This window comes from Paramormyrops kingsleyae, chromosome 19, assembly GCF_048594095.1.
Source record: "Paramormyrops kingsleyae isolate MSU_618 chromosome 19, PKINGS_0.4, whole genome shotgun sequence".
Classification (NCBI taxonomy): domain Eukaryota; kingdom Metazoa; phylum Chordata; class Actinopteri; order Osteoglossiformes; family Mormyridae; genus Paramormyrops; species Paramormyrops kingsleyae.
This window is the reverse complement of record NC_132815.1, coordinates 5,556,415-5,569,549: the sequence shown is the minus strand read 5'-3', so window position 1 is coordinate 5,569,549 and position 13,135 is coordinate 5,556,415. Positions and strand designations below refer to the sequence as shown.

The window sequence follows — 13,135 nt, the reverse complement described above, 5'->3', positions numbered from 1 at the left end:
CTCCTCCATCCAGTAGCCCCGGTGCCTTGACTTTCATGAAGGGTTTCCCGGCTGCATAGAATCCCACACCTTGGTCCAGCTCATCCTTCTGTCATGACCATAGACACATCACCCTAATTTGCTGAGCAGTTAATGGAAAACGGCGGATGGGGCAGTTAAGGAAAGAGGATGGAGGTAAATGTGATCCCAAATGGTTTCTCCTACAATGTCTTCACTGCATCCGTTTGAGACAATGTGCGGAGGTTCTTCTGAGGTTATCAGAGAGATCTGGAGCCTGGGAAGCTGCAGGTTACCTCTGGCCAGGAAAGAAGCCCCGCGGTGTGGTTGGGATGCAGTTTGCGTGCGATTGGGGATCCTCACTGCTGCAGTGTCCCAGGGTCGAGATGATCACTGGAGCACCTGGAAGAATGTAGATCCCACAGGCGCTGACTGTCCACAGCTATGGGCCAGGTCTCCTTCACAAATATCTTTAAAATCAACAAGTTTCAATTCAGATAGTGAATCAAGATGTTCCTTGTTTCCGTATCTAAACAGCCATTGTATTTCATAATAAAGAGAGCCACTGATCTATTGGTCAACCAACATGGAGATTAAAATCTGCCTCGCTTTGCTCACTTGCTAAAATAGTTTTTCCCCCTCATGAAGCACATGCCAGGATAAATGCCCCCCCCCCAGGTGTCTGTACCCTGTTGTGGACACCTCTCCATCCACACCTCCGTCCGTGTGAAGGTGGTGAGATCCCTCCAGCCTGTCCCCCAGCTTCGATGACAGCTATTTCCCAGGCGTGACCCTCTCTGGCCATAGGGCTCGTTTGCCCCCCCCCCCCTTGCCACCTCTGTCTCGTCATCGTCCTCCCCGAAGCACGTGAAAGGCCCTGCGTGATGTGTGCTTGACCCCGGGCCCTTGAGCAGCAGGCCGTCTCCGCCCCAGGGGCCTCACGCCTCTGATAAGACGGCTGACCCCGCTGTTGGCACATTCTCCCCCTCCCAGATTAGGCAGGGGGGCAGATTATGGCGGCCGAGAGCAGCCGACGGGGAGCGGCGGAGGTCAAGCGGCCCATGTGGCTCTCGCAAGCTCTTATCGGAGACCCGGAGTGCTGAAGTGCAACGTGGCCCGGCCTCTGGATGAGGAGACGGAGCCTCGAGTGCGACACAATGCACAAAAGCAGCGAGTCACTCCACAAGCGCTTTGGACGGCCCAGGGGAAAACAATCATTCACACACAGACTGGGCTCTGAAGTCAGCGCCCTTCTGTGCCGGGCAGCAGAACCATGGACTTTTATCTTTAAAAATTACTCCTTTTATTGAGCTCTTGGTTGAAATATCTAACATCCTTACACTCGAAAAGTTGGTCCTCTCTCAAGGAATTATTGAACTGTTTGACTGGCAAAAATTTCTTATCTGTATCCCAGTGACTTTCTCCAGTTTTACTGGTAATATATATTGGGTAACAATTTACTTGATGGGGCACAAATACTGAGTACTAACTTACTCCTGAAGTACAAATCATTAACAAATATAGTTGCTACTCGAGATAAGAGATGCGTCAAAATTCATTAATGATGAGCAAACGTGAGATCGGTATTTCACTTGTGTTATTCATTACTTGATGAACGGCAAGTTGCTCTGATTTCGAAAAACATCCCTTACGATCGTAATAACACCCCGATAGGGGGCGCGGGGTACAGCCCATAATAACAATATTTACCATTGTTTCCCCCGTAGCCGTGACTCTGGGTATCAGTGTTGTGGCTGGCCGTCGGTCTTGCCCTGATAACAGCGGGCGTGGAGGCCCTTCCTGGATCCCGCTGCAGCCTTGCGGCTCCTTGCAGTCACGTGGCCCCCGGTCTCGCCCTTGCGGGCCAAGGAGAGGCTCTCAGGCGCTGCCTGGTGCCACTACAGCGGAGGCCCCAATCCGAGCAGAGAGCCCCATCTGAATTGTCGGCTGCAGTTTTTCAATATTACAGAATTAGGGTTACTAGTTAAGGGTTACTGCTGAACTACACTACAGCAGATTTGAACCCACAACCTCTGCACTACTAGCATAGCACTTGGATATACAGCAGCTGCTGAACCGTAGCCTTTAACGTGGCCGTGTCTGTTAAAACTCTGACCCCGCCCCCCCTTCGCCCCACCCTATTTGTGTGTTGGACCCCGGCATCCTGTATCATACTGCTATATAACCTCTGGCAGCAAACTGGTATCTCATTACATCACTTCCTGCTACTCGTGCCCAACGTACGTCACGGTGCAAATTGACCCATCCTACAGGGCCCATTAAAAACAGCTGCCGCGCCCTGCATCTACGGCACTCTGCGAACCGCAGACGGGGACCCTGGTGTCACAGGTCGCGACTGGTGCCTCTGATTATTTCCTCCCCCCCTGCCGCTGATTGTTTGAGCAGGTCACACAGCCTGCTGTCTCCAGGCAGGAGAGAGTGCAGTCACGAGGTGTTCCACAGGAAGCCACCGTATGCACACACCTGTGGTATGTTGCTTGACAGTTTGTATTTGTCTCTATTGAGCTGGGTTTTTATAACCATTTTACATGACCACCAGGTGGCGCAATGGTTGAGGAACTAGACTCACAATAGGTGAAAAGCTTCACAATAATTTAGTTCCTTGCGAGGACATTGATGTGGTTTCCTGTTGCAGAGTTCTGAGAATGTTTCTCATAATTCTTGTTTCAGTCGCTGTTTTGTTTTACCGGAATAAGATTTTTGAGATAGAAGGATTTCTGTGTCAGGAAACAGTAAAGCAGAAGGTACCTTCACGACGACGAGGTCCTCGTGCTTCTGTTCAGATGTTCGTGCCTTTAAGAAAGCCATCGGCAAGCCAAGATTGCCCCACGAGAAACTGGGAACAGACCTGTCTCTCTTTTCCAGGACTGACTCAGGCCACCTGTAGACACAGAGCCACTAAAACATCCGTGGGTCCGAGTCTGGCCTTTAAGGTCCATTCACTGGCGCAGAATGGCGTCGCTGGCCCCACGGGGGGCGGGGGTGGGGGGGGGTGGCTTTCAGGAGCCCTGACAGAAATACTGCCCGGTGCTGAGAATGGCAGGAAGGGGGCCATTATTCTGGATCATTCTCTCCAGCGTTGTTGGATCGAAAGCTTGGAGCCCGCCTGACATGCACTTACTGCCCAGGATGTCCGACTCACGGCTGCGGCCTCTTGTCAGGGGCGAGTATTTCACCCCTGAGAGGCGCTCTGCTTCCTGATATAGGATGCAGTTGCTTGTCTCTGGGTGACCTTAAACGGCAATAAAGCGGCTATAATGTAGCAGGGAGTGGGGGGGCGCGCAGCCCGCCGGCGGGGCCCATTGTCGCTACCGCGGCTCCTTCCTACTCCAGGGAACACAAACAGCGGCCTGTTATTCCGCGACAAGTCGCACAACAATGAGAGGGGGTCCGGCCTGTTTGTGCAGCGCTGGTTGTTGTTTCAGCTCGCCTTACATAGTGAAAATGGTTCCAGGTTGGCAGGCGGAAGACGGAAATCGTTAATTCGCCAGCCCCCGTTTATTTGTCCGCGGCGCCCGACACGGCGATTCTCTGACTGAGTACGGATCACTTCGCTTACTGCCGCTAGCTTGATGTGAACTAGAGGTTAGATGGAGTTAGATGGCGTTCAAGAACAGAGCATCCCGATCTCCATATTGATAAGAAAAATCATTTCCCATGCAACACTTTTCCAGAAGTGCTTCCAAAGACATGCTTAACTGATCACATTTACTGTCTTGCTTTAAAGAACACGGTGATGTTCGTTTTCAAATTGGGATCTGAGCCAACAACCACCCGGTAACTTGAACCAACAACCACCCCGTAACAAGTGCTTTTTTTTGTGGCATGCACAGGGAAGCAGGCCTTCAAAGCCATGAAGTAGTTAACTTAATGCTTTTTTGAAATGAACAAAAACAGTGGCTTGAGAGAGGCTGACGAGAGAGAGTGCCCTGTGCAGGGAGAAGGGCCTGAGACTGTGGCAGCCGCTGCTGTTTTCATTGTGTGCCGGCGACTCGCGGAGGGTAAGAACAATAATGCATGTAATGCTGATCTTGGAACTGCTCCATCAAGCTTTTCCCAGGCCGGGCAATTCTTGGGAACCGCTGATACCGTGGTACACCGGGGCTGGCCTTGCATCGGCCCACACAGGGCCAGGGGGAGGGCGGAGCCCAGCGCGGGGGAGCTATGCAAGGGATGACAAGAATCCTTCCCCTGCCTGGGAATGGAGGGCACGCATGCAGACACGCACGCCCACACACACGCACACACACACACACACACACACACAGATCTTCAGAGCCAGACCCCTTCGTCGCCACACTGTTCCCAGAGGCTCTCCCACCTCCAGCTCCTCCGCGTCCGGCAAGAACCACCCCTCTGAGCTCCCACCGGGGGAGTCTTGGCTCTCGCTCTCATGTTGTGCTCTCTGCCTTTATCGGAGCCCCTTGTTTACTGTTGTTCAAGGATGAAATGTGGAAATAGACAGGACAGCAGAAGGGGGGGGGGGTGTCAGTTTCTCCCATCTGTGCATTTTGCCGGATAAGCGCATGGCCGCCGCGAGCCACGGCAGAAGCAGCCAAACGTCGTCAACATGCCGGAACAATCGTGCGAGTGGCTGCTGATGGCGAAGGCGTGCTGGCGAATGCGGACCTTCAGCCTTAGCTTCAGTCACTGAACGTGCTGTGCAGAGACTGCGGGAACCAAACACATTCACAGAATGAGGAAAGGTTTACACTTCGAATCGCTGCTCTGAGATGTTTCAAATCCATATTTAGACTGATGGGAAATGTAATTGTGCATTTGTAATTATGTACTTGTAATTGTGTATTTAATCAGTATACCATGATGTTTTTTACTACAGTAAATGATATAGTGACGTTTAACTGCACGGCCATTACGAGTACCTTGCGGAGACTCTGTTATTAAAGGCGCAATATAAAAATAAACTGAACTGAATTTTTTGTTGTTTCTTATTATATAGCCAATTTATCCAGTAGATGGTAATTATATTTTATTAAACTATAATAAACTTTTTGATGGAAAATTGGCAGTAATTACAGCCCAGCTCATAATCTTGGGCAAAAAAAAAAATCTATATATAAACACATACTAAGGTGAAATGAGCTGCTTTACACCTTTACACACAAAACAGCCTCTGACCGTGAAACGAGAATTAAATTGAGTGCGGTCAGCCAAAGGCAGATGGGGATCCGACCCCATGACCTCTTTCATGCTGACCACTGGAGCATCAGGCCTGAGGAGGGTTCTGCTCCAGAGGTCGGACGAGTTTAAAGACGTCTTTTCAGTCTGGGGTTGGGGGCACACCTGGAAAACCCATTCTGCCGTCCTGGGCTATGAGTGAGTGTTGACAACTGGATTATAACCCCCAGTCCGAATGGCAGGGACGTGCCAGCGAACAGCGGGGTCTGGCAGACGATTTTGGTTCCAGTACTCAGTGCAGTGGTGGGCAAAGTGGTGGAGATGTTAGTCTGAAGGTCACCAGCTGAAGCCCCAGGAGGTCTTGTGCAGAGTGAAGGCGATAAGCTGGTTGGAATAAACGCCTCAGCGGAGCCATGCCAGGAAAAGAACACAGTTTAGCTAACGGCCAAAGGCTACAGGAACCACTGTAAAGGGGGGGAGGGGGCATTGCATGTTTTTGGGAGGGGTCTCAAAACACACGTAAATATTTTCACAGTAATCCAAATTGTATCGATGTGACAGCAGCCTCAAACGATCCATCCGACATAGTTCATTGTTCAGCGCCTGATAATCTTTGGTCGCAGTTTTATTAATGGCACGCGCGCTTGTCCTCGATCTTCCTTGAAAAACAGTTTGCGGGGAAACCACGCGCGTCTTCCGCGAGCCCGTAAGTAACGCAGCGCGAGACACCAGAAGCCCGCGCGGCTTTTTATAGCCGCGGTCGCGCGTCTCGGGTCCGCCAGCACGCGGGTTCAAGCGAGCGTACAACAAACACAAACAATGTGAGGCGTAGGGTTACAGACGGCGGCGCTGGGGGCGACGCGGGCCGCGCTGGGAGGAGAGCGAGGGGGCGCCTCCCCGCCGTACGGATCCCCGCCCGTGCTCCTGGCCGCCTCTCACACGGCGATTGGGTTTCAGCGGCGGTGCGGTGAGCTGTGGGAACAAGTCATCACGCTGGCAGGCTGCCTGGGAGACTGCGCCGCTCTCCGCCGGGGGCACGGCGCATGACGGCGCGGGGGGGCTCCTTCCAAACAATGCGTTGTCTTCACCGTTTAACCCCGTGAAGCCGGCTGCAGCTGGAGCATCCAGCAGGCGGGGAGGTGATTCATCAGGACATGTGTGTGTGTTCATCAGTGTGTGTGCGTTACTGTGATTGCGCGTGCCCGCTATTGTGCGTGACTGCTCGCGTGTGAGTGTGCGTGAGCAGGTGAGAGAGTGTGGTAACTCGCTGTTATGGAGACTGAAAGTGAAGACGAGTGAGATAATCCGCGCAGACTTGTAGCCCCCTGTCAGACTATACCATGTGTGTGTGTGTGTGTGTGCATGTTTACAAGCCCATCTTTGCTGTCTAGTCAATGCATTTTTATTAAATTCATGACAATTAAAACCAATTAGCCCTATTTTACCAAACAATCATTGAAAATATTTGGACTATGCGCAGTTCTCCACAATGATTTTCTGTCACAATGGTCTGGCTTAATTCTATGTTTATATGTTCATTTATATTTAGTCCATATTCCACATGGAAAAACGAAGCAGTGAAATATGATGATGTCGGTTCTGATCATCCAATACAAGCTGCGGCCGCGTGCGGGCCTGTCACACGACTCACGTGAACCTCGGGTGTAGATATAATATAAACTGTCGATTGGGTGTTGGCGATTATTTCTAAGCCCTGTGGTGGACTGGCGGCCTGCCCAGGGTGTACCCCGCCTCTCGCCCGATGATGCTGGGATTGGCTCCGGCTTCCCCGCGACCCAGATGGATAAAGCGGTATAGATAATGGATGGATGGATTATTTCTAAGAGGTGATGCTTTTGCACGCGTTCCTCCAGGCTTTTGAAATGACCCTGCGGGTCCTCGTGGTTCAGCTAACAGCTGAATGGGGCTCCTGCGTTTCCACAAGCAGCACCTGCAGAAACTCGTGACTTTAATTTTCATTGAGCGGCATTGTAGGTCACGGATCTAATCACCCATCAACACCCAGGACAACCCAAATCACAGAAGTCGTGTTCTAATGTGGCTATCTGTGATATCTTCATCAGTTTAAAGACATTGCCATTAGAGATTTTTTTATTGGTGTAACTTTTATGCACGCTGATCATTTATGGATGTTTATGATTTTAATTAATAAGTAATTAAACTGCAGGCTTCACTCACACCAACAAGTTTAATGTCCAAGGCAATTAACTTTATTATTCATTATAGTCCGCTACAATTCATTTTCAGATTACACATCACCACTTTTTCTCTTCTGGCGGAATGGACAAAAAATGTATCTCGCGAATAATAATGTTTATTAGTCTTGTTTTTGTTCTTTTTTTGGGGGGGGGGCAGGTTTAGGGGATAGCTGCCACTGGTTTCCTGTTCCGGCTTGTAAGCCTGCGTGGCTATTCGTTGGCAGGGCTGTGAAAGCCGTCTGTTATGGACCCTTTTTAATACGAAACAAGTTAACAACTGACTTAACTTTAAACACAACAAGTATTTAGTTGGACAGTTCATTTATGTTAAGATACTCTGTCCTGGTCTAATGCCGCTGCCAGTCTCCTTGCCACCAAGGCAAAGCTTTTGTAGGTTTCATCAAATCATTGCGGCTCGGGCATTTAAATTGGCATTCTGGGCTGGCAGCGTTTCTCACGAAAGCATAGGGGGCAGAGGAGGTGTCACGCCAGCACTGAAAGTAGGCAGAGCCCAGCCCTCCGAGGAAGCTGTAGGGCAGTGCGGCTGGAAGCCCCCGATCGGCGGCTCGGGGCGTGTTTTCCTCATGTGGGTGTTCCCGGGGAGGACGTGGGCGGCGACGCGACTGCGACTCAGGCTCCGGCGGTCCGTGGGAAACGAGTTCAGAGGGATCCGCCGAGTCACCTGGACGCACACGAAGCGGCGACAGCACCATGAAGAGACCCTGTGAGGAGACCAGCTCTGACAGTGACATGGATGAAACCATTGATGTGGGCAGTGAGAACAATTATTCAGGGTAAATGATTTTATTGTGTTAATGTGTTGTTGGTGCGCGCGCACGTGTTATTTCATAATTTGCAAAAAAGTTTTTGAAAAGTTTTAAGAAGTTGTCGGCTGGATGTGCGTACACTGGGAAAGCGTACTTGGCGCAAAATTGCTTTTTAAAAATTTGTTGCTAAATGCAATAAAGTACAACTAAATCCTCACAGGTTATTTATGGTACTTTGTTGTACATCCTTAACTGAAATCTGTGTTATTTTAACATGCAAATGCACAACAACAGCATGCGATTACAAGCAGTGATCACAAATGCAAAATGAAATCGTTTGAAATTTTTGTGAAATATAAATCAATCGTTGCAGTTTTTTTTAGTTTATTAGTTTTTCTTTTGTTTCATTTCCCAAATGTCATATTTTTTACAAAATAATGTTGACTATAGAATAATATAGAGTATTACATAATAATAAATAAATCCAAATATTGTTTTTAATTATTTTGTGACAGCAGCGGTTCAGTTATTCGATCAAATTCTCCGACAACAACCTCCCAAGTCATGGCACGAAAAAAACGACGAGGGGTGATTATTATTATTATTATTATTATTATTATTATTATTTGTAGTAGTAGTAGTAAATAGTAAATGTGTGAATATGGCACATGTTTAGTGAAACTATACATCAGTTAATGATTCTTGTAATGTGGGTTTTGATATGCTAACAGTCTTCGCTTGTTTCAGATAATCGAAAAAAGACGGAGAGATCGAATTAATAATAGTCTATCGGAACTCCGTCGACTAGTTCCAACCGCATTTGAAAAGCAGGTATGTTTGCAGTGATGCACGACGGCAACATCATGTATCACTTTCATTATAATTGTTGTAACTTCTGCTGCAACAATAACAATAAGATGAAGCAGGTTGTGATTATTAGCAGTATTTTGGTTATTATTGTGTTATTGTTATTATTAGCAATATTAGATGATTATACAGGAGATCATGTTTTTTTTTGTTTTCCTTCAGGGATCTGCTAAACTAGAAAAAGCAGAAATATTGCAGATGACAGTTGATCACCTGAAGATGCTGCAGGCGTCCGGAGGTAAAGGTAAGGAGATAATTGACTGCTATTCTCCGCCATACTTTGTAGTGAAATCCGAGCGAGCAGCTCCTTTGACAAGATTAAAGGAGTGGAAATCAATGCTAATGGCAGGATTGAACTCGTGGGAAAGCGCGGCCAGCACAAAAGAAGCACTTGACCCCCGGATTGTGTTTGCTTTCATGAGTCCGTGGGAGGGGAGAGGGCCGCATTCACCGGGCGGCCTATTGAGGGCTTGTTTGGGGCTTCCAGAGGGTGTTAAAACCGGTGTGCGGGGGAGACAAAACAAACACAAACGGCACAGCACAGCGTGGCCTGTTTAGGTTACACCTCCGGCGCGGCGGGAGTCTGGCAGGCGGCGTTTGACTGGCCGTGCCTCTCCCATTGACCGCCGGCTGCCTTCAGGGGGGCCGCGAGCCGCGTGCGAGTGCCGTACTTACAGACACTTACCGCCGTGTCTCCCGTCCGCAGGCTACTTCGATGTCCACGCCCTCGCGATGGACTTCATGAGCGTCGGGTTCAGGGAGTGTCTGACGGAAGTGGCCCGGTACCTCAGCTCTGTGGAGGGCCTGGACACCAGTGACCCGCTGCGCATGCACCTGGTTTCCCACCTCAGCACTTGCGCCACCCAGAGGGAGGCCGCCGCCATGACGTCCTCCATGGCACATCACCCGCACGCACTGCACCCGCACCAGTGGGCTGCCGCCTTCCATCCCCTACAGCAAGCCTTCCTCCAGCAAAACGGACTCTCCACTGCCGAGGGCACGGCCGGCCGGCTCGCCGACGTCCCCACGCGTGGCTCGGCGCTCCTGGCGGCCGCCTTCTCCCCCGTGGACTCGGCCCTCAGGGCGCCATCTGCTGGCAGCGTGGCGCCCTGCGTGCCCCCGCTCTCCACCTCCCTCCTGTCCCTGTCGGCCACGGTGCAGGCCGCCGCCGCCGCCGCCCAGACCTTCCCGCTCTCCTTCCCCGGAGGATTTCCCATCTTCAGCCCCAGCGTGACGGCTACGTCCGCGGCCTCCTCGGACGCTAGTCCCTCGCCGTCCACCCCGTCGGAATCCCAGCCGGGTGCCGGGGGCGGTAGTAGGAGCAGCAGCAGTAGCAGCAGTAACAGCAGCAAACCCTACCGGCCTTGGGGGACGGAAGTGGGGGCATTTTAACCCTTCGCTTTGTGGACGTCTTGGAAGTCGTTCCACACTCTCGGACTGAAACATCTCCTCGCTCTTCCATTGGATATATCTCGCCCTGTCCGTGAACTTTTGACACCTGTTTTGTCTTCCACCCGGTTGTAGTACGTGAGGCATGGAAAAGTACAGACATTATTTCACCCAATGTGAACCTAACAAACAACACTAACCCTTAAGTCTGACTGAATTTTACTTTTTTTAAGGTCTGGTAAATGGAAACCGGTGGATCTTTTCGATTTATTTGTCAGCTTCTTACTCTTTTATCGTTTTCTCCAAGCTGTTAGGAGTCAGTGTCTGGCCCACACACTGCTCTTGTCCATTAGGATCTTACCGTACAAACGTGAACATTTATGATTCTGTTTCGATTGGTCGGCTACGTGTGGCATCAGACACCTGAGTTAGCCATGACACCTAGAATATTTCTCCAGTAATCCAAAATCTTTGATGTTTATGGGCCTATATCGCAGTTAGGAAAATATCGACGATATCTATTCGAGAACAGAACTACAGCCCAAGGCGCAGTGATTTCTGATTTGCTCTTAGCTGTAACAAATAGAACTATGAGCATTGTAGTAAGCAGGATATTGCCTCAATGTAGTCTGGGGCCGGGCCACACACACACTCGCTTACTCACATACACAATAGACAATACAAGTGGTTTTGAGTTTTCAATGAATCAGAAAAGAAAACCTTGAAGCAAAACCAAAGGTCAGTGAGATAATCAGACAAAGTGAAAAATATGGTGTGTTTTAATCTACGAACTAATTAAAAAGCCTGTAAATAATTATATGTTTGAAATCGTAAAGTAGGAGTTCTATCAGAGATTTTAAAGTCTTTTATTAGGATGATGCACGTCACTCCTCAGCTTTGTGAAGAAGGACTCAAACCCTCCAGGGGAGAATGTACATGAAACACGCAGGAAAAATAAAAACAACACTAAGAGTAGTATTACCTATAACAACTCTGGTGTAACGTGTTTCACTTTTTTTTTTTCTTTTTGATTTCCCACGTTGTGTTGTAAGCTGTAAAACATTTCTATGCAAACAGAAGCGCTGAAGGTGTCACTTATTAAAAACAAACACTTCTCAATTTTTTTGGGAACATGTTGACATTCTTGGCATCCGTGCTCGTGCTTGCAAACCCCAGCAATCCAGCCACCACATCTGCTCGTGGCACGATATTCCTGGTGAGAGCCGGTATATGGTATGCCGGGAGGAATGTTGTGGGGAATATCGACAGGCGAGTGCCACGAAGAATGCACGCAAGCCTTTTTCCATTGATGAAAAACAAACTCCCCCAGAGGGCCATTTAGGCGATGGAGAGCAAACAAACAAGCCACATTTGTGGTATTTATGTATTACAAAGATATCGGGACTCCTTTGATTCTTCCTACCACAGACTGCGGTTAAAGCCCATTAATCTGACGTCCCAACGCAAACAAAGTACCATCGTATTGGTCTTTGGGCTGAATGTCTCTTAAATTGCTGTAATTAACATCGGTATGAAGGGATTCAAATTATAAGTAACAAAGACCGAGTGATACTTGCTTGCGTTGACAGTCAAACTTAAAAACAAGACAATTTGAGGAAACGAGGTACAAAACAAATGATCAACTATCATTTTCATTTTTAAATTGTAGCCTATAGTTTATTGTACTAGTGCCGAGTTAAAAGCAATGCAGTAAGATACAATAAAAGTACTTAAAATTAAATTGGATGGTGTTTTTACAATGTAACAGTAACACATGCTGATTTTGGAAATAATAATGCTTGATTTACACTAATATTTTAATATCGTGATTTTTAAAACATGTTTTTTGCTGTATATTATCCCGCATTCGAAAGAGTATCAATTGTCGAGCGTTTATTCTAAACAAAACCAGAAAAAAGGCAATTTCCGAACTATAGTTTTAGCATAACAGCACGCAGCTCTGTTCAAGCAGCCCCGAAATGTGTGCAAAGGCGCTGGTTTGCCTGAAACATACTGAAAGTTTCACGAAGCAGGCAACACATGAAAGCAAAACAAGTCCGGTCACTCCTCGCAAGATGGGTCTTTATGCGAGGCTAATCCACTCTCTTTATCCCGAGGTCTGTTAGAAAGATTTACATTAGTAAATCACTGTCACACCATTAAATTCCTTAAGAGAAAAGTATCAGCATTTCCAAGTGAATGGGGATTACGACAAACAGCGCCTGCTGTCCACCGACAACCATGGGAACAGCGCTCGGCTATAAATCCGCGGGTTATCTGCGCTGCTCCGGCTGGTTCTCACGCCGGGCTCCGCTCTTTGAAGTGGCCGTCATAAAACAGTTACACGTGATCGCTGGGCACGGAAACATCAAATACGCGGCGTGCATGGCGTGGAAATAGACACAACGAACGCAAATAATAACCTTATTATGAACAATGAAGCATTAATTAACCCAATAATAATAAAGGTGAAACCCAAATGTAAAAGAGTTCTCTGATCATGAAGTTCAAAGGGATTTCGTGATTCGGTTGCTGAAAATTTTCTGACTTCTGTTCAAAATGATTATTGCGGGGGAAAAGTATAATAAAACATTCAAATAATTAGGACTAACTAGCAAATTGTGCAAATGACAGAACAATGTATAAAATTAAATGTTAATTTCAGATTTAAATGTTTATTTCACGTTTCCCAGAAATGTATACAATTTTTTAATGGTAACTGCTTACAAAAGGATT

The 13,135-nt window shown here is 48.2% G+C and overlaps 1 protein-coding gene across 2 annotated transcripts; it reads left to right on the top strand.

Annotated features, from left to right (window-relative positions):
* The first annotated feature begins 5,713 nt into the window (after positions 1-5,713).
* Positions 5,714-11,520, top strand: hey2 (hes-related family bHLH transcription factor with YRPW motif 2). Of its 2 annotated transcripts, none has more exons than XM_023797048.2 (5): positions 5,714-8,170; positions 8,662-8,731; positions 8,891-8,974; positions 9,173-9,254; positions 9,717-11,520. In XM_023797048.2, the coding sequence occupies exons 1-5, from the start codon at positions 8,088-8,090 to the stop codon at positions 10,400-10,402; spliced, it is 1,005 nt and encodes a 334-aa protein (XP_023652816.2). In that variant the 5' UTR covers positions 5,714-8,087; the 3' UTR covers positions 10,403-11,520. The 2 variants fall into 2 exon arrangements, with proteins under 2 accessions (XP_023652816.2, XP_023652815.2); XM_023797047.2 differs by having other exon boundaries at positions 8,659-8,731.
* The last annotated feature ends 1,615 nt before the right edge of the window (positions 11,521-13,135 follow it).